This window comes from Periophthalmus magnuspinnatus, chromosome 21 (assembly GCF_009829125.3).
Source record: "Periophthalmus magnuspinnatus isolate fPerMag1 chromosome 21, fPerMag1.2.pri, whole genome shotgun sequence".
In the NCBI taxonomy this organism is placed as follows: domain Eukaryota; kingdom Metazoa; phylum Chordata; class Actinopteri; order Gobiiformes; family Gobiidae; genus Periophthalmus; species Periophthalmus magnuspinnatus.
In genome coordinates, this window is record NC_047146.1 from 728,076 (window position 1) to 752,380 (window position 24,305).

Genomic DNA, 24,305 nt, shown 5'->3' on the forward strand with positions numbered 1-24,305 from the left:
TAGGACAGTTAATACACAACAATAATGTGTCACACACAACTCTGCAGACGAGTCAGATCTATGTCTCACTGCAGCAGGTGAATATGGACCAGTGGATTCACTGCATCAACAGATCAGTGTGTGGAGGAAAAACAACTTTGTCCAGATAAACTCAGACAAGACTCAAGTCATCATCTTTGGCCACAGAAACATAGAGAAAGTGTCAGTGTCACCTCCAGTCTCTCTCTCTAAAACCTTCAAATCAGGCGAGAAATCTAGAGGTAATAATGGACTCAGACTTGAACGTTAACAGCCACATCAAATCAATAACATTTGCAGCTTTTTGTGTTCATGAGCCCAGCAGCAGAGGGGATGAAACTGTTCTTGTGGCGAGAGATTCTGTAGAGTCCTTGTCCATTTCCAGAGTGAGGTCAGGTTTGATCCACACTGTAAAATAATAGTCAATATGAGGAAGATATAGTGGAGTGGTAGGACTTTGCTGCCTTTGATGTGACGTAAGGTTGAACCTAAAATTTTCAGATTCTCAGGCACTATTCAAACCCTTTTTTCTGTTACATATACACTGCAACGCTCCTCATGACCCCCCTTCTCCCGCTCAGCCCTCCCCTCCTCACAGAACAACAAACGGCAGAGAGAGAGAAAGAAAAATACACATTCATCATGTTAATGTTTATCATGTTTTTAAGAAAAGAACACAAAACGTGAAAAAAGGAGGCTGTGTCCGTGTTGAGGTGACGTCTTTGATTAGGTTGTAACTGACTATGTATTTCCTGGTAACAGGAACAGGTACAAACTGGTTGGTTTGGTCTTACATATTTCTTCTAAACACCGGCAACAATCTCATTTCAGATTAGGCACTGATTGCAGTGGCAGAACAGTCAAAATGGGTGGAAGGTAAGGCTTTTATATTCAAAAGTATTCTAGTTTAGTTTGTATTCAAACTGTGTATTTTTAATATTGTTTAGGCTCTGTATCTGACTTACTTTTACTTCAGGAAAATATTCTTTGTACTTTGCTGCATATTGTAAAATAATCTATTTTAGAGAAAAAATGAAGCTGATTTATTTATTTTAATAGGCATTTTTAGTAACCAAGTTTTTAGTTATAGTAAATAATAATGTCTTGTGCATGTGTTTCCTTACAGTTCATCGAGCCCGGTCCAGACTGGACAGGTGGAGAGGTCAGACGGTGGATGTTTCTCCTGGTGGCCATGTGGTAGTCCGTCCATAAGGTCAGGGTGAGACACTTTTGCAAGAACAGGTTGTGTTAGGTTATTAGAATTTAACAATGTTTCATATTAAGAGCAGTGATTATATTAGATATAGCTAGAAACTTTGATGAGAGCAAAAACAAGGCAGTTTACGTCGCCCGGACCAGCGTTACCGGGGCCCCACCCTGGAGCCAGGCCTGGGATGGGTGCTCGACAGCGAGCGCCTGGTGGCCGAGCCTTTCCCCACGGGGCCCGGCCTCCTCAGCCCGAAGGAGTGACGTGGGGCCATCCTCATGTGGACCGACCACCCGCAAGAGGATCCGTAAGGTGCTTGAAGATCTGGGCGGCAGTCGAAGGCAGGGGCCTCGACGACCGGATATCTGGACATGGAGACTAGCTCTGGGGACATGGAATGTCACCTCACTGGGGGGGAAGGAGCCTGAGCTTGTGCGGGAGGTTGAGCGTTACCGACAAGACATAGTCGGCCTCACCTCCATGCACAGTTTGGGCTCTGGAACACAACTTCTTAAGAGGGGCTGGACTCTCCATTTCTCTGGCGTTGCCCGCGGGGAGAAGCGGCGAGCTGGTGTGGGCTCATTGCCCCACAGCTCAGCCGCTTGGTGTTGGGGTTCACTCCGGTGAACGAGAGGGTCGCGTCCCTGCGCCTTCGGGTCGGGGACAGGTCTCTCACTGTTGTGTCGGCCTACGGGCCAAACAGCAGTGCAGAGTACCCAGCCTTCTTGGAGTCCCTGGGAGGGGTACTAGACAGTGCACCAACCGGGGACTCCGTTGTTCTCCTGGGGGACTTCAACGCCCATGTGGGTAACGACAGTGACACTTGGAGGGGAGTGATTGGGAAGAACGGCCTCCCGTTGTGTGTGGTGATTGGTTGACAGCTCAGCCCCTCTCTTCACCCGAGTGTCCAAGACACGTGGTCGGAGGTCAGATGACACGACAACAAAGTCGATCATCGACCTCCGACCTAGAGTGTCCTGGTGCCACGTGCACCGATGGACACCCTTGTGCTCAAACATGGTGTTTGTTATGGACAAGCTGTGACTAGCACAGAAGTCCAATAACAAAACACCGCTCGGGTTCAGATCAGGGAGGCTGTTCCTCCCAATCACGCCCCTCCAAGTGTCACTGTCGTTACCCACATGGGCGTTGAAGTCCCCCAGGAGAACAACGGAGTCCCCGGTTGGTGCACTGTCTAGTACCCCTCCCAGGGACTCCAAGAAGGCCGGGTACTCTGCACTGCTGTTTGGCCCGTAGGCCGACACAACAGTGAGAGACCTGTCCCCGACCCGAAGGCGCAGGGACGCGACCCTCTCGTTCACCGGAGTGAACCCCAACACGAAGCGGCTGAGCTGTGGGGAAATGAGCCCATACAGCTCGCCGCTTCTCCCCGCGGGCAACGCCAGAGAAATGGAGAGTCCAGCCCCTCTCAAGAAGTTGGGTTCCAGAGCCCAAACTGTGCGTGGAGGTGAGGCCGACTATATCTAGTCGGTAACGCTCAACCTCCCGCACAAGCTCAGGCTCCTTCTCCCCCAGTGAGGGGACATTCCATGTCTCCAGAGCTAGTCTCCCCGCCTTTGACTGCCACCCAGGTCTCCTCACACCAGCCCCTTACGGATCCTCTTGCGGGAGGTGGGTCCACATGAGGACGGCCCCACGTCACTCCTTCGGGCTGAGCCCGGCCGGGCCCCGTGGGGAGAAGCTCGGCCACCAGGCGCTCGCTGTCGAGCACCCACCCCAGGCCTGGCTCCAGGGTGGGGCCCCGGTAACGCTTCATGCCCCCTACCAGGAAGACGGGTAGGGGGCATGAAGCCCCCGACAACAGAGCTCCCAGGATGATTCGGGCACTCAAGCCCCTCCACCACGTTAAGGTGGCGGTTCAGGGAGGGGTATGTTTTTATTATTTTTTATTTTATGTATTTTTTATCTTACTTTTATTTTTTTTATACATTTTTATTTATTTATTTTTATTTAATTTTATAGGCACATGTCTTCCTTCTCCTATCAGCAGCACAAATGAGACATATTGTTCTTAGAGGCACAATTGTTTCTCATTTTGTTTTTTTTTACACAAAATGTATGTGTTCTGGCACTTAGTTTTTCCAAATAAAGTCCTGAAAGAGCTCGGGTCTCAGGAGGTTAACAAACATGATGCACAAAGCCTTTCATTTAATGTTATTTTTATTTGTAGAAATGAGGAGGATGTGGAAAAGTGTGAAAAGACACCACTGAGGTAAATAAACAATGTGAAAAAACAATATTAACAAATCATTAAATCATCACAAATATTATTACAGATCATGGGAAACAGTAATAGCACACGGCTCATGGTAACATGTTATAAAAGCACGAGTACACAATTTGGATAAATCTTAAACTTACATCTGTTCAGTTCTTTTTCTTTGTGTTCTTAGGGCGCTGGGCTTGTAAATGTTTAACTAATAATGAGGAAAGCACTGGAGAAAATAATGACACAGACTTTATTCAAATAAGTCCCAGGGCTTTGTTGTGTGTGGTTATTAAAACTGTTACCGAACAAAAACATCAAAATCAGGAAAATAATTTCACCTTTCAAAGAAGTAATTATATGTTCTTCACAACAGGTCGTCCAGTCGCCAAAAAGAGAAGCAAGAGAAGCATGAGTTTAATGAAAGGTACAGTCTGCAGAGTTATGGGCTCGACACACAGGGAGCGATGTCGCCCTCTCTCCATTTATTTTCAATGGTCTCTGTGCAACACTGCGAAAATCGCTTGTGTCTCTCACCTCCGCGACAAGCGAAAGTCGTGCACGTGAAAACCTGGCGCTCGTGCATGTGGACGTGCACACACCTGCGACGCGACTAATGAAAGTTAAATAATGTTCTACTTTTATCACTGTCGCACAACAGCCAATCAGAGAGAGTTTGAACCAATGCACTGTCCACTTCAGAAACATCATGGAGGAGAAAATTAGACTCACGGTGTCGGATTTCCCAATTCTGACATCTCAAAGTGACTAGAGATATATCAAAAAAGCAGCTGCCTGGGAACTCGTTGGTGCCAGGGTGAATATGAGAGGTAAGTTAACATGCACAAATTTGTTAATTCAGATAAATTTATGGAGGCCAATAACCAAATGTATTAAAGATTCAACATTAAAAATATATATTTATTTAAGGTTTCTACATTAAACAGAATTAGCTGCAGAATAGAGTGGACCCAGGATCGCTTTTTTTTTTTTAGTTTTGTAGAGTGGAACCAATTGTAATATTTTAGTCAAATGAAGCAAAACTTTACGAGATTTGATTTTAGCGTCTTTTTCCCATCTACCGCTATTAACCTCAAAATTCCCTCCAAATAAACAGCCAATCAGACGAGTAGGAGGCTCGACCTGCTCTGGGACAGAGCGCGACGTGACGAGCTGCCGCTAGTCGCTGCAGTTTGTCGCTGCCCGTGTGTTTGATTTTAAAGCCTCTGCGATTCGTTAGTCGCTCCCCGTGTGTCAAGCCCATTAAACCTTAATATAAAGGAAGAAGGAAAACCACTGACACAAACTGGATTAAAACTCTTCCACATTCTGCTGTTTTCCTCAGCTTTGCTCTGGAAGTGCCACAACAAGCATACAGCATAGAGAGCGTGGAAGAGCTGAGACACGAGAATCAACAGCTCAGGTAAAAATGGATTATTATATATTATTAGTTTTTCTCAGTTGTTTTGACGCCATTTTTTGACCAGATCCAAATGTTTCAGGTCTTTAAATGCATTTCCAAAACAGTTCATTCAAACATCAGAACTTATTGTATCTGTTGCAAAAAAAAAACTGCTCAAAATCTTTAGTTCTTTTCACAAAATGAAGTCTTTCTCTGAGTGAACACATCAGTCCCTCAGGGTGCACAGACGTCTGTGCAGCGTTTATAGAATCACCATCAAACTGCTTCAGCGTGTTTTCAGATCATGCACAGATCTGATATGAGGCTCATGTGGGAAATGGGATGGGGGCGCTAGAGAGCGCGATGGACTGAAGACACGCCTCTCCTGCAAGTTTTTGTTTAAATTTCATCACTAAAAGACACTTAGCACAACTGAGGAACTTAAGTTACCATCTTGTCCAAATAAAACCTGTGTCAGACTGTTGGCTACTGTCCTAACGGGTGTGTGTAGCAGACCAAGGGATGCAGACTCGGGGCAGATTTACAGTATTTATTGTAAGAATAGGACAAGTACAAACAGAGGGTGATCCGGAGGTGAGCAGGTGAGCAGGAACACATGGACACAGGCACGACAGGAAAACAGGAACAGGCAGACCAGACGGGCGTAGGGCAGAGCGGGCAGGAGACATCCAGGGCCGGAGCACGACAGGAACACAGGGACGACAGGAACAAGTGAGGACGACACAGGCAGGATGAGGACAAACAGACGATCTCGCACTGAGTGTCTTCCCCCATCTCCTCTTATCCACGGCTGGTGTGGTGATTAGCCAGATGGAGAGCAGGTGTGCGCGGGAGGAGCCGAGAGCTCCGCCCAGCTCCAGGTACAGGCAGGTGAGGGAGGGGGAAGAGCACACAGGGAGGAAAACCAGGAGCGGACAATGCGGATCATGACAGCTACTGATACAGAAGAGTCAAAGTTACATTTATTGCTGCAAATCTGTAGATCCCATCAATGAAGAAAATATTAGTATTATGGAATAATGTGAAATCTGTCACAGTGTCTCTTTGTGTCATCCCAAACAAAAAAGTTAGTTCAGAATCAGAAGAATCAGAATCCTTTTATTGCCATTGTCAGAGCTCACAAACTAGGAACTTACTTTGGTGATAAAGTGCAACATAAAACACTGAATAAATACAAATAAAGGCATGCATAAGTTTAAAAGAAATGCTTAAAAATAAAATAAAATACTTAGAAAGAAAATAGGTAGAAAATATATTCTAATAATACAACAGCAGCATCAGAACAACAGTGTAAACATGACTTATTAAAGTGACCGGTGTTATAAAGTGTCCAGTTTAGTGCAGATATTATAAAGTGTCCAGTTTAGTGCAGATATTATAAAATGTCATGAGACAAACTGCAGAGGAACAAACTGTTCTTATGGCGAGAGGTTCTGGTCCCAATGGACCGTAGCCTCCTGCCAGAGGGAAGTGGCTCAAATAGTCCATGTCCAGGGTGTGTCAGCTGCTATACGGCCTGCTCCCCCCGAGTCCTGGAGACAGGTCCTGTAGAGATGGAAGGAGCAGCCAATCACCTTCTCAGCAGAGGCACAATGTGCTGCAGTCTCTGTCCCTGGCCCCAGTGAACCACACAGTGATGGAGGAGGTGAGGATGGAGTCAGTGATGGACGTGTAAAACTGCACCATCATCTGGACCGGCAGCTTGTGTTTCCTCAGCTGCCGCAGGTGGAACATCCTCTGCTGGGCTTTCTTGATGAGGGAGCTGATGGTCGGCTCCCACTTGAGATCCTGGGTGATGCAGGTGCCCAGGAAGCGGAAAGAGTCCACAGTGGAGATGGGGGAGTCCGTCAGGGTGAGGGGAGGCAGGGGGGCTGTGACTTTCCTGAAGTCCACAATCATCTCCACTGTCTTCTGGGCGTTGAGCTCCAGGTTGTTGCTGCTGCACCAGGACACCAGCCGCTCCACCTCCCTCCTGTAGGCAGACTCATTGCCGTCCAAGATGAGTCCGATGAGGGTGGTGTCATCCGCAAACTTAACCAGTTTGACGGAGTCGTGGCTGGAGGTGCAGCAGTTGGTGTACAGGGAGAAGAGCAGGGGAGAAAGTACACAGCCCTGTGGAGATCCTGTGCTGATAGTCCGAGTGTCCGAGACATTCTTCCCCAGCCACATGCGCTGCCTCCTGTCCGTCAGGAAGTCAGTGATCCACCTGCAGGTGGAGTCCGGCACGTTGAGCTGAGCTTGTCCTGGAGCAGAGCAGGGAGGATGGTGTTGAATGCAGAGCTGAAGTCCACAAACAGGATCCTGGCGTAGGTTCCCGGGGAGTCCAGATGCTGGAGGATGAAGTGAAGGGCCAGGTTAATGGCGTCGTCCACAGACCGATTGGCTCTGTAGACAAACTGCAGAGGGTCCAGGAGGGGGGAGGTGAAGGACTTGAGGTGGTGCAGGACCAGGCGCTCAAATGACTTCATGACTACGGACGTCAGCGCCACAGGTCTGTAGTCATTAAGTCCAGTGATCCTGGGCTTCTTGGGGACGGGGACAATGGTGGACAGCTTGAAGCAGGCTGGGACATGACATGACTCCAGGGAGGTGTTAAAAATGTCCGTGAAGACAGGAGCCAGTTCCTCAGCACACTGTGTGCCCATTGAACCCATGCCGTATTTTGAATGGTGTTGCCATGGCAATGTGCAAAAGTGTCTATGTTATTCTTATGGAAAATTTTTCTAAATTTCAAATTACTACAACCACTGATTAGTATCACTGAAGAATGTGAAATGTTGGCCCACTGATTCTTCAGGTTGTCCTCATCAAAAAAGTCCAGGGAGCCAAAGTTGAATTTTACTGTGTTGCCACGGCGATGCCTGAAAACATCCACATTACTCCATGTTACTACAGTATCTGTTGACTTTGTCTGCTTATTGACAAGTGCAGCTCAAACCTTGTTTTTATTACAGCTCCGCCCTCGAACAGAAGGACAAAGAACTCTGGAAGACCAGAAAGAGGTTTATTCATTGAGTCTTTTGAATAGTGATGGTCACATTTTAAATACATAATAAAATGTAAAACTAAATTCTTTATCTTTTCTATCAGGTTGAATGATCTGAGTCATGAGAACAAACAGCTGAGGTAACTCCTGTTCACCACTGGGGGAGTGTTTTCACACGTGAGCTCTGTGGACACCAGTGGCTCTAGATTTAGTTCACTTTCACTTTTGGCTCAGTCCTTATTCATCGTTCACCTGAGAGGCCATAAACTGACCAAAGAACAGACGCTCACACTCTCTCACTTCTGTGGTCTGTTCTTTCACCTTTGAGGCATTAGAGCGAGACCTGGGGCAGGACCCACAGATGATTGTAAAGGACTTTTCACAGATAATTGTAAAGGACTTTTCACAGATGATTGTAAAGGACTTTTCACAGATGATTGTAAAGGACTTTTCACAGATGATTGTAAAGGACTTTTCACAGAACTCCTCTGAGGTGGTTTTAAAATGGTCTGTTCTCCACAGATTGGTCCTGGATCAGAGAGAGGAAGAGCATCGACAGAGGTACAGACTAAAGAAGTGCACAGTGTTAACACATGACCTTCACTTTGTCAAATACCATTTACATGACAGTGCCACATAGACCTGGGAGTGGGGGGTCTGTCAGGCACATTGTTATGTATTATCGGCTCATTGTGAGCATTGGAGGCAAAACATATATCATATCAAAACTTCCCTTTGTTTCCAAAACTGGAGAGTGGTGGCCTTGCAGCTTACCTAAATAAATGATGCAATGATGGCAGCTGATTTGGGTAGATGCACTGTTTTGGTCCTGTTTGACCGAACATCTGCTTTTTAGACACTGTAGATCATAGGATCATGGTCCCAAAGACTGGTCCCAAGTTGGAGGACCTTCCAGGCTGTAGCTCCCAGACTGTCCCTGGGCTCCATGAGGGCCATTTTGGTTCACTGAGTTGTTGCTTCATTTAATTTCTTGTACTGTATTGTATCTATTTTTATTTCATTTTTTCCATGTAAATCACTTGGTGAAAATTATCTGTGCAAAACAAATTTTTATTGTATTAATTGTATTGTATTAATTTGTTGTATTTACTTTTTTTCTCCTCCACGACTCACTGTCCACTTGAGGATGCACCAGGTGGAAATGTCATATGAAGAGAAACTGAGGTAAATGTTCATCATCCCCAGATTTAAGTGTCCATCATGAAATGAGACTCCTCCTCTGTTCCTCACAGATCTGCCCAGAAAACGAACAAAGAGCTGAATCAAAGGTTTGACTTTGGTGTAAATATGGATGTGAGCAAAAACAGAAACAAATCATAAAAACAAAAACTAATAAAACCAAGAGTGTAAAAGATTAAAGTAACAGCAGTACACAAAAAATAACTATCCACGAATAAAATAAACACTCAGTCTAAAACTGATTAAAACAAACTAAAATAGAAGGTTAAAATAATAAATAGTTTAAAATTGTCCCAGTCCACATTCAGTCCTTCAGTGCGTTCAATGAACCTGGAGCCTGAAAACACAAAACAACAGAAACGGGTCAACTGTTTCATTGTGTAAAATATCAGACAGAGCAGCAGGAGAGAGCCCTGTGCTCCTGCAGAGCTCCTCACCCTGGGGGTGTCTGCTGTACATGAGGTCATCCTGTCTCCTCCACCGCCGCTCGTGTGGAGACGTCGCCTCAGCACCGCGGTGTGTGGGTGTGTGATGTTTGCAGTATAAAACAAGAGCATGAGTGACACATGTGCGGGCGTCAGAAAAGGTCTCTTCTACTTGTTGTTTTAGAGACGACTTTTGAGTCTTTATTATTATGTTATAAGTTTGTCCTGCACTAAACTCATGTGGACACAGCGCAAGTTATCGAGGGCCGAGGAAAACTTCACATAGTTTTAGCCGCAGACTGCATGTGTAAATAAACAGAGTTAATACGCACAGAGTTGGCACGCTTCCTGCTCCATCGACTCTGGCTCCAATTCACTTTCTGTGATAAACAGCGCCCTCTCTCTGTCTCTGCTGCTTCAGACTCATTCTGGTCTTAAATGTTCGTATTAACCCTCTACATGATCCTGGGGTTTTTATTTCACTATTGTGTCTGTAAATCCAGATCTGAACATTAATAACAGACAAATCAGGTCCTTCTTTCCCCGAGGTCGCTCCTGTTAGCGTTAGCAACAGGTTTGATTGACAGCGTTGCTAAGGGAAGGGGCATTACCTTCAACAGGTAAGCCTGATTGGTTCTTTGGTTGCTGTGATACTCGCGGGGTCTATACCTGCTCTGGCCTCGATGAGCTTCATCTGGAGCTGAAGCTGTGGTGACGTCACTCAGTCACGTCTTTACAGTCTGTGATTAGGAGACACACTTTCTGTTTTGTGTGGATTAATTACATCTGTTCAATTCTTTTTCTTTGTGTTCTTAGGGCGCTCGGCTTGTAAATGTTTCACTAATAATGAGAAAAGCACTGGAGAAAATGAAATCAGGCTTAACACAGACTTTATTAAAATAAGTCTCAGGGCTTTGTGTGAGGTTATGATAAAGTATGACCAAACTAAAAATCAAAACGAGGGAAACACTTTCACCATTCAAAGAGCTAATAATTATATGTTCATCCCTCGACACAAACTGGATTAAAACTCTTGCACATTCTGCTGTTTTCCTCAGCTCCGCTCTGCAGCAACAAGCACCAAGCCCAGAGAGGCCAGAAGAGCTGAGCCTAAAGAATCAGCAGCTCAGGTGAAAATGGATTATTCTGTATGATTTTTCTCAGTTGTTTTGGTGCCATTTTCTGACCAGAACTGAATATTTCAAGGCTTTGAATGCATTCCTCAAAACAGTTGACGCAAACATCAGGGCTCATCATATTTACTGCAAAATCAAATAATCTGAAGTATTTCTGTCAGTGAACACATGTCCCTCAGAGTACAGACGTCAGCGTTTATGAAATGTTTCACACTGGAACTGAGCCAAGGCTTCAGAGGACGATTAATATCATTTACTAGAGCCAAGAAAAAGAAAAGACACTTTGAATTGGAGGTTAAAATAAAGATTAGAGCAAAAGAAGCAAAAGAAATCAAAAGAAAGCATACAAAGGCACAGCTGATCTGCTCAGTGAACTCAAATCTCTCCAGACAGAACCTGACAGCTTCATTACTGCTGATGATAAGGTTTAAGAAGCAGCACTCAAACAAAGTCTGATCAAACATTAATCACAAAACCAGACAAAAGGGGTTGTGTGCTCAGTTGATTTGTCACACTCACATCTAGAGTCTCCCTTAAACAGAATCAAATACATTTCTTTATTTGTTCCAGCCTCAAACTAGAACAAAAGCACAAAGAGCTCAGAGAGATTCTTCAGAGGTATGTAACAGAGTCTCTTAAACAAACACCCCTCTGACCCCAAATGATCACACTTTACTTTTAGGATGGACCACATGGAGGAAACCCACAGGTAAGACTTACTGTACATACAACTGTCCCAGTCACTGAGTGAGGTGGAGTTTTAAAGATCTTCTTTCATCCCCCACAGATCTGTCCTGGAGCACAAAGAGGCGGAGCACAGAGAGAAGTACAGATTACACTCACTTCAGTCGTCTCCATCAGCACCAGACTGACTGTAATGTCTCAGACACATCACTGTCACTCCATCTGAACTTATGTGATGTTTGAATTTCAGGATTCATGTCCTGGAAAAAGACCAAGAGGAACGACTGAGGTAACGACTGGTAAAGATTCAGATACATTTTACATTTTACATTTAAAACTGTGTTTATTATATCGTCAGATTTGCTGAGCTGAAGGAGAAAGATCTCACTGAAAGGTACAGACACCACAGAGTGTCTTAAAGTGCACTAACCCCAGTCTCACTTTGTGATCTCTGAATTATTCTAGACTGAATCAACTGAACCTGGAGAAGCAGCAGCTGAGGTCAGTGTTTAAAGGATGAAGTGATGAAGTGTGTAGTTTTACATTTAAATGTGTTAAATGAGCGCGGACGGCAGGAGGTCCATTTTCAGGTGAGGAGCAACATGGACTGAAAAACTTAATGAGGAGCAAAAAAACAACAAAAATATTTAACATTATAACAAAACTTTACTGTAAAAATAGCTCCATTGCCTTTGTGCGTAATTCATGTGCATTTTATGCACTGTTGTTTAGCAGCAGTTTTGAATTCTAAACATAATGAAATGGACAAAACAAAGAAAGTACAAGGACACTGGAAGTTTGTACAAGTTAAACTAGGGGCATCTTGGACCCAGAGCAGTTTGTGGTAAAGATGAAGATTCCACCATGGACTCAGGAGTAGAGGACCTTATGTTTTTGTGTGGTTTATTCTGCTATTGACATAACTGTCGGTAAAATATATTGTGTGTCATCTTTAGCATTGCTTCTGAGCACATAGAGCACATTCAAACCATGTGCTCTGGCACATCTGTGTTTAGTTGTATGAATTAGACTTGTGTATTGTTTGAAAGATGTTATTTTATTCTGCAGTTTGCATTATTGTGGGTAAAAATATAAGATGTGCACACATCAACATCTCGTCTGTGCGCACGGGTGAGGCTCTGGCACGATCCTGTGGAGAGTTATAGATCAGACGTGGTTTATTGTTGATATCTGGCAGAATATAGTTCAGACAGTGATAACTGTGCTGCCCGATGATAAACCCAAACACCTGGTGATGCCTGATTTGACAATCAACTTTAGTTTTGCGGATCACTGTGGATCGTGTTAATGATGCTTTACACTAACAGCCAACGAGCAGCAGAACAACACGATGTACGGTTTGACATGTTTTACTGTTCACAGGTAGAGTACAGTGTAGAGACGCAGCTCCACTCTTTGTAAATCCTGCATCATTGTGCGTTGTTTACTGTTTTTGTGTGATGATTACGGATATGTGTATGATATAATATTACATCATCCCCTCTTAATTTTGTACTTTCTTGTTACTAATGTGTTTTTCCTTAGGCACATGGGTGGTGTTGACCTTTCAGATGTGTTTATCGTCTATTACAAGGTTTTTCACAAAATAAAGAAATGATACAAGACTTTTTTTTATCATTTTGTGGACATTGCCATTGTGAATGCTTCAGTCTCTATAAAGGACACTGTAGATCAAAGGGTAAAATCCCTGTGCACCAAAAGGCCTTTAGAGAAACTCTTGTATTGGAGTTGCAGAGGCAGAAGTCAGAACACAGCAGGAAGAAGGAAGCAGGGAGAAGCATCGAAACACAGCAGGGAGAAGGAAGCAGGGAGAAGGAAGCAGGGAGAAGCATCGAAACACAGCAGGAAGAAGGAAGCAGGGAGAAGCATCATCGTCTTGTGTACATCAACCCGGGCAGTGACAAGACACACAGGGCAGAAGTGCAGGAAGTGACATCCCCAAACTACAGTAAAATGTTAAACCCACAATATCCCCCTGAGCTTCCAGCAACAAAGAGATTGATATAATGACACAGAAGACCAGCTATAATCATGTACAGTGTGTCCACTGTGTGGAATTTGAAAATATATATTTGTTTATTTTGACCCGTACCACCTGTTTTGACTATATTTATTTTATATATAAATATACATTTTATATTGTGTTTTGATATGATATATAAATGTACAATAATAGAGCAGCTTGGTGTGCAAAATGGCCTGGAACTCTAAGAGGTTAACCAGAGTCAAACATATAATACACTTTTTTTTATTTGTTCCAGCCTCAATCTAGAACAAAAGGACAAAGAGTTCAGAGAGAGCCTTAAGAGGTATGTAACAGTCTCTTAAACATGTATAAACATGTACTAAATATGTATAATAAAGAATTGTTAACAGCTTTGCAGTGGATCAGACTCGAGGGTCTGGGGGTTTGTAAATCCTTGATCTCATTCAGTCAATATTACAGTTTTTTCTTTCGACTATTGTTCTAGGAAATGTGAGAGGTCCAGCTGCCAGCGCTGTGAGCACCAAGCCCAGGAACACAGGCAGCAGTCAGTATCTTCACTCTGTATGAACTCCACTGTGATTCAGTCTAAAACTCCTTTGTTTGGAACAGAATGTGTGAGATGGAGAAGTTTTACAAAGACAAGCTGACTGTGGCCAGGTAAAGAACACAAGTAAACAGAAGAACATCCACTGCTCTGTGATTGAGCTGTTTGTGATCCACAGGTCTGCTCTGAAGGAGAAGGACGAGCAGTTCAGCTCCTTCAAAGACAGGTGCAGACACCTGTAGAAATGGAACATTACTTCAGCACAAACTGTTCTCAGATTCCAGTAGCTTTGTGACTGTTGTGTTTTCAGAGTGGCAGAGAACATGGTGCTCTCCTTAAAAACAGACAACACAGAGAACATGAACAGTCCAGTGAATCAGAGCCGCCTCACAGAGATGTACCAGCAGCTCCGAGTCTGCACGTGGCCACATATACAGTTCCCACGTTCAGACCGCGAGGCCAGGACACTGGTCCAGGTAAGTCTGCTCAGCACTCACTGACATGTACAGGTAGAGGAGACTTTCACCAGATGAACTGTGGATCCACAGGAGATGTTTGCAGCAGCAGCTGAGCACATGAAGAGACCCTTAGAGACAGTAGAGAAAGTGTGTGGAGTAAAGGCCTCTTCTCCAAAGGTAGGACTGACCCAGATGAGTGAGTGAGAGGATGAGCTCTGCAGCTCCGCTCTGTTTCAGGTGGAGAAGTTCAGACAGACGGCTCTGGAGAATCTACAGCTGGCTCTGTACCACAGCAGCAAACAGGACGTCTTTCAGGTATCTCCATCAATCACTGTCCATCTGTCCCTCTGAGCAGTTCAGCCAGAGACACTGGAGCTGTGTCTGCACTGGGTTTACACCAGGTGGTGTAGTCCACAAAGTTTACAGTGTGTGTGTGCTGCAGGTGGTGTAGTCCACAGGGTTTACAGTGAGTGTGTGCTGCAGGTGGTGTAGTCCACAGGGTTTACAGTGAGTGTGTTGCAGGTGGTGTAGTCCATGGGGTTTACAGTGAGTGTGTTGCAGGTGGTGTAGTCCATGGGGTTTACAGTGAGTGTGTTGCAGGTGGTGTAGTCCATGGGGTTTACAGTGTGTGTGTGTTACAGGTGGTGTAGTCCATGGGGTTTACAGTGAGTGTGTTGCAGGTGGTGTAGTCCATGGGGTTTACAGTGAGTGTGTTGCAGGTGGTGTAGTCCATGGGGTTTACAGTGTGTGTGTGTTGCAGGTGGTGTTTCCACACTTTGATGGAGGAGCTGCAGAGGTGGAGCTGGCCTCTGAGTGTTACTGGTTGGGCTGTCTGATGGCACTGCACATTCCTCCTCTTCATCCTCACTGGGACAGGGCTGATGAAGAGCGCAGGACCGTCTTTCCCAGGGACATTAGGTCACAGGCTTTAAATCTAAAAGAAAAAAAAAAATTAGTTAGTGCTTTTTAATGTTTATTTTACCAAACAGAAATAAATAGAAAAATGCATCAGTGGGTTTAATATACTGACTTTAAAATACTGAAGTTGGCCAAAATGGTCCAGATCTTCTCTGACGTCTTAATAAAAAACAACTCACCTGTTGTTCAAACTAAGCCAGTTCCTTATGGTGAGATTGTGTTAAAACAACACTCAGATAAAGATAAAGTCTAATTTGAGTGACAGAGCTTCAGACAGAGCAGTCCATTAAGTTAGCTTCACCCCCCAAGGAATGTTGATGATATCATACTTTTATTTTTTCTGTTTCTAATTTTAAACCTTAACATGTGATAACCCTTTATTCTTTGGTCCTCATTATTATTTTGTCGTTTTCCTGGTGGATCAGTGAAGTTTGTCCAAAGGTGCAATCACAATATATGAAAATGTAATAAATATAAATGTAAATGCTACTGACTCGCTGTTCATGAGGAGACAAAATAAACATAAACTTTAACCTGAATACTAAGTTCTTCCTGGTGTGGTTCATGTTCAGAATACACTTTTGTCAATGAAAGTAAATATTTAGTTATGAAAAGACCACCTCCTCCTTCTCCTCCGTCAGTGGAGCCTCTGCCTAAACAAACATGGAGAACTTAGACACATTTAAATACCTACTTCTGCATTCTACCTGAAAACAAAGTGAGAGAGCAAACAACACCTTATCCTCTATCAAAAACTGAACAAAGGGGGTGCCACAGGGCTCAATCCTCGGGCCCCGGCTTTTTTAGTCCACACATAAATGACCTTTCCTCAGTGCGTGATGTGTAGATGATTATGTAAGCTGACGGGACCGGCCTGTTCACCCACGGAAGACAGTGAGAGAGACAAAGGTACAGCCAGAATGCAACTTTACAAACTGCCCTGATATTTTCGTAAATGGTGAGAAAATGTAAAATGTTAATGAATTTAGTAAGAGAAAATTTCAAATCTGTGAACAGGACTGAAAGTTTTAGAGTGAAGATGCTTGACTGCTCGTCCAAGCTGCTTCTTCAGTTCTGGTCACATTTCTGCTGGACACTGCCTTATTTTGCCTTTAAAATCAAATTTGAATGATGTGGCCCTGTAATATCTGTTAGCATTTTGGTGAAATTGCCTTTGTTCTGACCTCTCCAAATTAAAATGATCACCATTATTTAACCCTCAGTAGTAAGTGCACATGTTTGGGGTCTCTTTGATTCAACTATTGTCTCAGAAGCACTGAACACCTGGAGGAGTCACAGCGGTGTTTTTTTAAGAGACTCTGTTACATACTTCTTGAGGATCTCTCTGAGCTCTTTGTCCTTTTGTTCTAGTTTGAACCTGGAACCAAAGAATAAATGGGTGTTTTATGTTTGATTCTGATAACCAGAATCAAACACCCCTTACAATTACAATTCCAGGGCCATTTTGGTGAAATGATCTTTGTTTTGACCTCTCCAAACTAAAATGAACACTATTATTGAACCCTCAGTAGTAAATACAGAAGTGTGTCTTTGTAAAGGTAACACTCTATAGTTTTACCCACAGGTGTCAGAATCACTGTAAGTTTGTCTGCTGAGCATTTATACATTTTGGAACACACATAAAAAAAAATTTCACCTAAATTTTTGTGTGAAAATGAAGGTGTAGAAACCTGCAGTAGGAGCTGGGGACAAAAATACACTATATCTCAACTGACAAGATTGTTGAACACATACATTTCAAATTTGAGGTAAATACCTATAAAAATGAGAGTTTTACAATCATTTTATCATGAATAAGTCCAGGCCTCTCCAAACCTGTCCAAATGAAGACATTTGGAGAACGTTTGGAAAAACTGCAATAACTTTTGAACATTTCAACCCACAGACATCAGTGAGCGCTCTACTGCGGCGCAGATTGGCAGTAGCTAATGCGAATGATTACACATTTCATGAGATCTTCACTCAGTTCCACGAACCGCTCCGGGTCCAGATGCCTCTAGTTTAACTTGTACAAACATCCACAGTGTCCTCGGTTGCGTACTTCCTTTGTTTCGTCATGTTTAAGATGCAAAACTGCTGCGTAAAAATTACGCAATTACGCGCGGATCTTTGTATCCAGTCTCGTCCTTTTACGTGCGCAGCAAACTCTGTCTGTTTACAGGAACCCATTGCATGTCATGCATCAGCGTGTTCCGCAGTTCATGGGCTTTAAGGGAAAAAATCACTAAACGTGTGTAATGTAACAGCTTGATTCTACAAGGGGGAGAGTGGGGCGTACTCTTTCAGTCATCTGTAGCTCTCATTCACTGTCTGCGGCTCCAGTAACACAGCCCCCACCTTATTGGCCAACTTTGGTGTCAATCACAAGCTAACAAGTTTGTTTTGCGCTGAGGAACAAAAGATAAAAGAAATGCAAAGAAGTGACGGAGCAGATTTAACTTTCCTGCAGCAGATTGGACATGGAGGCTCTAACTTCCTTTGTGGACATAATTTCTTGACTGGATTATATTCTCTGGACCTTTACGGAACGAATGAGACCAACTTTGTGTGAATATGTTGATGTTTGACAGAACCAGAGCGCTCAAAGTTAAGTGATGTCCAAATCCACATTTCTGACTTCTCTATGACTATTAGAACAAATCTGAACTGCTTCCATCTAATAAGACCTTGTCTGTCCATAAATGCGGCCAAATTGTACTTCCATGCAATGATCGTTTCCCACTATTCATATTGCATCACTGTGTGGGGCCAGGCTAGAGAGTCAACTATGAAAAGTGTGGCTTCTCTGTATAAACAAGCTCTAAAAGTGATGGACGAGAAGTCCATGAGATTTCATTATTGTACAATTATAGAAAAGCACAATCTATTAAGCCTCGATAATATTATTAAATATTCCTTCCTAAAATTGAATTTTAAATGTGTAAATAAACTTGGTCCAGAAATTTTAAGTAATATGATTCAGAGGTGTAACCCCCGCGGTGTGACCACAAGAGGCACTGCAAATGGTGACTGTAGACCAGCTCAATGCAAGACCACCTTTGGTCAAAGTGCATTTGCTGTTAAGGGGCCACAGATCTGGAACACTTTACCTGCCGAACTGAAAACATTCACAGATCTGAGCCAGTTCACCTGCAAAGGGAAGCAGTGGCTAAAACTAAATCAAGCTTGTGAACACTGAAGTAATTTAATTGTGTATTTTTTAACGCTGTAATAGTGTGTTGCATGCCTGTAAATATTTGTGTCTGTTTTTATGTGAGGGACCAGGCCTCTAAATTAGCCTTTGGCTAGATGGCTTATGGACATGGCATCGGTTACTGTTTTAAAATGTGGCAATGCTCTCCGTTCTGTCCCTTTTAAATAAACATTCATTCATTCTCTGTAAAAACAGCTTTCCTGTCAGCACTGTGGTGATTACAGGTATAAAGGGTTTACATATTCAAAAAGATGAGTGCCGTAGCTTTCATTTGATGTGTAGATTGTTTGTGTGGGTGACGCAGAAATATACGTGTAAAGTTGTAACGTAAAGACGGGCGGGCTGTCAGAAAGTCAAGTGGTTTTAATTTATATGAGGTCAATTTATCTGTGTACATTTAACCTGTATATATTTCCACTGGCCTGTTCAGAGACTACAGGTATAAATGAACATTTATACTATAACCTGACACCAGCGTCTGTGGTATTTGTCTTGGTTCGTACAGTGTTATCCACTGCTCCTGTACAAATAAAACTGCACCACACCATTAAGAATAGATGGACTTTATTAAGCCCTTTAAGTTGTTATATAGTAGTTATTTAGTTGCATCAGTTCATTTTAGAGTCACAACAAAAACAACATACATGAATTCATCCACTTATTAAAACTGCAAATAAGAAAACTATTTGACAAGGCTCTTTTGAAAAGGTTGTAGATACATTTCAGGCAGTGCAGTTCTTGTCAAACAGACTGATGGCCAACCCATTTTCCACTGATGGGTTTAAATCCATCACCTGTAATAAGACAAAAGTCTGAGTGAAAGAGTGAATTCAACGGTTTCAAAACATCACACCTTAGTCCACTTCTTTATACAGTCAGGACACTCAGGACAGGGCGCTGGACCATCGCCTTCTTAATCCAGGACACCATATCATATAGTTTTATTTGCATTCAATGACAATTTCAGATTCATGAGGAAATTTTGCAGTCAATTTTGGATTTCATAAAGATCATGTTGCAGGATCAGTCTCAAGGGCGTCTCTGTGCTGTGATGTCCCTGGGAAAGACTGTTCTGCACTCTTCATCAGCCCTGTCCCAGTGAGGATGAAGAGGAGGGACGTGCAGTGCCATCAGACAGCCCAACCAGTAACACTCAGAGGCCAGCTCCACCTCTGCAGCTCCTCCATCAAAGTGTGGGAACACCACCTGCAGCACACAGTTATGTTAGGGTTCCATGCTTCTTGATTCCAGTGACTTCCATTCATTTCCTGGAGACTTCTAGCCTTAACCATAGTAACTACTGAACCTAAACCCCACCCTTAATCTGCTTTAACCCAGATCTGGGGCCTCATTTATAAAGGATTGTGTAGAAATTTTCCTAAGCAAGTGTGTACTCCTAGTAGCCACGAGAGGCATGGGCCGTGTGTACTCCTGATTTATAAAACCCTCTGTGCACACTCCACCTGCAATCTGTGTTTTATACATCCCACCTGCAGCTGGAATCTGTGACCACACCCTCTCCATACCTCCACCTCACCATAAAAGGACAGGCCACGCCCTCTCTCATCATAAAAGGACAGGCCACGCCCTCTCCACACCTCCACCTCACCATAAAAGGACAGGCCACGCCCTCTCTCACCATAAAATGACAGGCCACGCCCTCTCCACACCTCCACCTCACCATAAAAGGACAGGCCACGCCCTCTCTCACCATAAAATGACAGGCCACGCCCTCTCCACGCCTGATGATACGGTTACAATAGGGGATCTATAACTCCATTCTTAGACTCAAAATAAAACAAAGAAAACAAAGAGAACAATAGAGCTAGCTAGGATGCTAATAGGTGTGAAATCACTCATTAATGGCTTGAATGATTCTGCTAAGTAGAACTCAAGTACAGTGCACACCTAGAGTAGCACAGTAGACCTACACTACAATCAGAAACTGGACAATGGATGTTTACAGTTTCAGTGTCATTAGCGCCTCCTTCAGACAGATAAAAGGCAGTGTCCAGCAGGAATCTGACCAGAGCTGAAGAAGTGTCTTGGACGAGCAGCAAAACATCTTCACTCCTACAATGTTTTGTCCAGTTGGCAGATTTCATTTTTCTTTTGCAAGTACCACCTAAGACTAACTATTTTAACTTCCAAATACCACCAGATCCAAACCAGGTCTACAGTCTGAACAATAGCAGGTCTTATGCAAGTACGAGTCAAGTGCAAGAACTGCAGAGGTAGGACCACAACAAAGAGCCCACGTACCACCAGTGGTGTTTAAGAAACAATGATCTAAAACAGTTCAATAATAGAAACTGTTCATTTTACTTCCTGTTCAGCACTGATAGGGACATTCCACTGTAACAATCAGCACATTTTTATTTTGTGTTTTTGAAAATCCATTATGTGACATTTTCAAACCCATTGTGTCACTGGGAGTCTAATCACAACTAAGTACAGGGATTTGGGTGTGGATAAGTGATCACATGAACAGGACAATACAGGATTAAGAGCATGAATCAATGAAAATTTGGCCAAACTTAAGTAAGCTACTGAACAATGTTATAACATGGTTAAAACCTCATTAAAGTTGATTTGACATTGTCCCATATATGTCCCATTTAAGGACTGCCAATGGAAATAAGCTCCCTGAGCTAGAATCTGGTACAAGCACTGGTACAGATACTGTAGTAACTGTACTGACCCTGTACTAATGGTATAAACTCTCCTCAAACAGGATCTGCTGACCCTATCTGACCAGTTGTCCTGTTTATTTTATTTTATTTATTGGTTTATTTGACAGGGACAGTGTACATTAATAGCATAGCTGCAAATGCACCAGAATTAGCCAAAAGGCTATTTTTCATCCGTTGTCCCTGGACAGATGGCAAACCTGTCTCCCTAAAAACAAGAGTAAAATATTATAAAGTGAAAATTACAATATAGTATAGAAAAAACATTAAAAACAGATATAACAAACACTGTAAACTGTTAAACTGCACTGAGACCTTTGACCGAGATGCAAAGACTGTTAAACTTTAATTTCTCTTAGGATCAATGAAGTATGTGTGTGTGTAAACCCAGTGCAGACACAGCTCCAGTGTCTCTGGCTGAACTGCTCAGAGGGACAGATGGACAGTGATTCATGGAGATACCTGAAAGACGTCCTGTTTGCTGCTGTGGTACAGAGCCAGCTGTAGATTCTCCAGAGCCGTCTGTCTGAACTTCTCCACCTGAAACAGAGCAGAGCTGCAGAGCTCATCCTCTCACTCACTCATTTGGGTCAGTCCTACCTTTGGAGAAGAGGCCTTTACTCCACACACTTTCTCTACTGTGTCTAAGGGTCTCTTCATGTGCTCAGCTGCTGCTGCAAACATCTCCTGTGGATCCACAGTTCATCTGGTGAAAGTCTCCTCTACCTGTACATGTCAGTGAGTGCTGAGCAGACTTACCTGGACCAGTGTCCTGGCCTCGCGGTCTGAACGTGGGAACTGTATATGTGGCCATGTGCAGACTCGGAGCTGCTGGTACATCTCTGTGAGGCGGCTCTGATTCACTGGACTGTTCATGTTCTCTGTGTTGTCTGTTTTTAAGGAGAGCACCATGTTCTCTGCCACTCTGAAAACACAACAGTCACAAAGCTACTGGAGTCTGAGAACAGTTTGTGCTGAAGTAATGTTCCATTTCTACAGGTGTCTGCACCTGTCTTTGAAGGAGCTGAACTGCTCGTCCTTCTCCTTCAGAGCAGACCTGTGGATCACAAACAGCTCAATCACAGAGCAGTGGATGTTCTTCTGTTTACTTGTGTTCTTTACCTGGCCACAGTCAGCTTGTCTTTGTAAAACTTCTCCATCTCACACATTCTGTTCCAAACAAAGGAGTTTTAGACTGAATCACAGTGGAGTTCATACAGAGTGAAGATACTGACTGTTGCCTGTGTTCCTGGGCTTGGTGCTCACAGCGCTGGCAGCTGGACCTCTCACATTTCCTAGAACAATAGTCGAAAGAAAAAACTGTAATATTGACTGAATGAGATCAAGGATTTACAAGCCCCCAGACCCTCGAGTCTGATCCACTGCACAACAGTTAACAGTTCTTTATTTTACATATGTAGATACTTTAGTTTGTGGCTGAATTAGCAAATCTTAAAACTGTGTAACTGAGATTATTGACCCAGATTTCAAAAAGTGCAAACGATGATGTGTAAATAAAGCTCCTAAAGGAAAAAAAAAAAAAAAGAAAAAAAAAAAAAAAAAACAGCTGAAAACTCTGCAACCAGCCAGAGACTGACACATAAACAAAGCCATGATGGCCTTTTAATCTCTGTGGCAGTGAAGGAAAGAGTGTATTTATGTAATGATTATGGGGATTGATTCAACTATTGTCTCAGAAGCACTGAACACCTGGAGGAGTCACAGCGGTGTTTGTTTAAGAGACTCTGTTACATACTTCTTGAGGATCTCTCTGAGCTCTTTGTCCTTTTGTTCTAGTTTGAACCTGGAACAAAAAAATAAATGGGTGTTTTATGTGTGATTCTGATAACCAGAATCAAACACCCCTTACAATTACAATTCCAGGGCCATTTTGGTGAAATGATCTGACCTCTCCAAACTAAAATGAACACTATTATTGAACCCTCAGTAGTAAATACAGAAGTGTGTCTTTGTAAAGGTAACACTCTATAGTTTTACCCACAGGTGTCAGAATCACTGTAAGTTTGTCTGCTGAGCATTTATACATTTTGGAACACACATAAAATATGATTTATCTCATCCTCGCTTACATTTTGTTTGGTAAAATTAAGGTGTAGAGAGCAGCAGTTGGTAGCTGGGGACAAAAATACAATCTATGTCAACTGAAAATATTGTTGACCTCACACATTTCAAATTTGAGGACAATATGTAAAAATGAGACTTTTACAATTATTTTATTATTGGTAAATCCAGGTGTTTTATGTTTTACTGAAAGCTCACACTGAGGAATCTGTATCTGCACCGAGCTGCTCTATTACTGCACAAATGTACACCCCCCCCCCCCCCCCCCCCCCCCACACACACACACATATATATATATATATATATATATATATATATATATATATATATATATATATATATATATGATATTTAACACATTTAAATGTAAAACTACACACTTCATCACTTCATCCTTTAAACACTGACCTCAGCTGCTGCTTCTCCAGGTTCAGTTGATTCAGTCTAGAATAATTCAGAGATCACAAAGTGAGACTGGGGTTAGTGCACTTTAAGACACTCTGTGGTGTCTGTACCTTTCAGTGAGATCTTTCTCCTTCAGCTCAGCAAATCTGACGATAAAATAAACAGTTTTAAATGGTTCAGTGTAAAATAAAATGTATCTGAATCTTTACCAGTCGTTACCTGAGTCGTTCCTCTTGGTCTTTTTCCAGGACATGAATCCTGAAATTCAAACATCACATAAGTTCAGATGGAGTGACAGTGATGTGTCTGAGACATTACAGTCAGTCTGGTGCTGATGGAGACGACTGAAGTGAGTGTAATCTGTACTTCTCTCTGTGCTCCGCCTCTTTGTGCTCCAGGACAGATCTGTGGGGGATGAAAGAAGATCTTTAAAACTCCACCTCACTCAGTGACTGGGACAGTTGTATGTACAGTAAGTCTTACCTGTGGGTTTCCTCCATGTGGTCCATCCTAAAAGTAAAGTGTGATCATTTGGGGTCAGAGGGGTGTTTGTTTAAGAGACTCTGTTACATACCTCTGAAGAATCTCTCTGAGCTCTTTGTGCTTTTGTTCTAGTTTGAGGCTGGAACAAATAAAGAAATGTAATGTGAAGTGAAATGAAAGAAATGTAAGTGCACGCA

At 43.1% G+C, this 24,305-nt stretch overlaps 2 protein-coding genes across 2 annotated transcripts in view; one reads left to right on the forward strand and one right to left on the reverse strand.

Moving 5' to 3' along the window:
• Positions 1 to 848: 848 nt before the first annotated feature.
• LOC117389069 (trichohyalin-like) lies at positions 849 to 16,629 on the forward strand. The gene is made up of 23 exons (XM_033986639.2): positions 849 to 894; positions 1,145 to 1,231; positions 3,417 to 3,458; positions 3,829 to 3,879; positions 4,798 to 4,875; positions 7,830 to 7,877; positions 7,966 to 8,001; positions 8,384 to 8,422; positions 10,545 to 10,616; positions 11,193 to 11,240; positions 11,305 to 11,331; positions 11,410 to 11,448; positions 11,557 to 11,595; positions 11,665 to 11,700; positions 11,772 to 11,807; positions 13,799 to 13,858; positions 13,924 to 13,971; positions 14,037 to 14,084; positions 14,169 to 14,334; positions 14,407 to 14,493; positions 14,554 to 14,631; positions 15,077 to 15,271; positions 16,606 to 16,629. The coding sequence occupies exons 1-23, from the start codon at positions 884 to 886 to the stop codon at positions 16,627 to 16,629; spliced, it is 1,395 nt and encodes a 464-aa protein (XP_033842530.2). The 5' UTR covers positions 849 to 883.
• Positions 16,630 to 19,060: 2,431 nt separating this feature from the next.
• LOC117389408 (trichohyalin-like) overlaps positions 19,061 to 24,305 on the reverse strand; it is a 52,070-nt gene continuing 46,825 nt past the window's right edge. Inside the window, exons 39-52 of the mRNA XM_033987081.2 lie at positions 24,200 to 24,247; positions 24,109 to 24,135; positions 23,992 to 24,030; positions 23,845 to 23,883; positions 23,736 to 23,771; positions 23,629 to 23,664; positions 22,895 to 22,942; positions 22,374 to 22,433; positions 22,261 to 22,308; positions 22,148 to 22,195; positions 21,898 to 22,063; positions 21,739 to 21,825; positions 21,601 to 21,678; positions 19,061 to 19,654 (exon numbers count right to left, since the gene is read on the reverse strand). Coding sequence (XP_033842972.1) covers positions 19,478 to 19,654; positions 21,601 to 21,678; positions 21,739 to 21,825; positions 21,898 to 22,063; positions 22,148 to 22,195; positions 22,261 to 22,308; positions 22,374 to 22,433; positions 22,895 to 22,942; positions 23,629 to 23,664; positions 23,736 to 23,771; positions 23,845 to 23,883; positions 23,992 to 24,030; positions 24,109 to 24,135; positions 24,200 to 24,247 — 937 coding nt within the window. The 3' untranslated portion in view covers positions 19,061 to 19,477. The remainder of the gene's footprint in view (positions 19,655 to 21,600; positions 21,679 to 21,738; positions 21,826 to 21,897; positions 22,064 to 22,147; positions 22,196 to 22,260; positions 22,309 to 22,373; positions 22,434 to 22,894; positions 22,943 to 23,628; positions 23,665 to 23,735; positions 23,772 to 23,844; positions 23,884 to 23,991; positions 24,031 to 24,108; positions 24,136 to 24,199; positions 24,248 to 24,305) is intronic.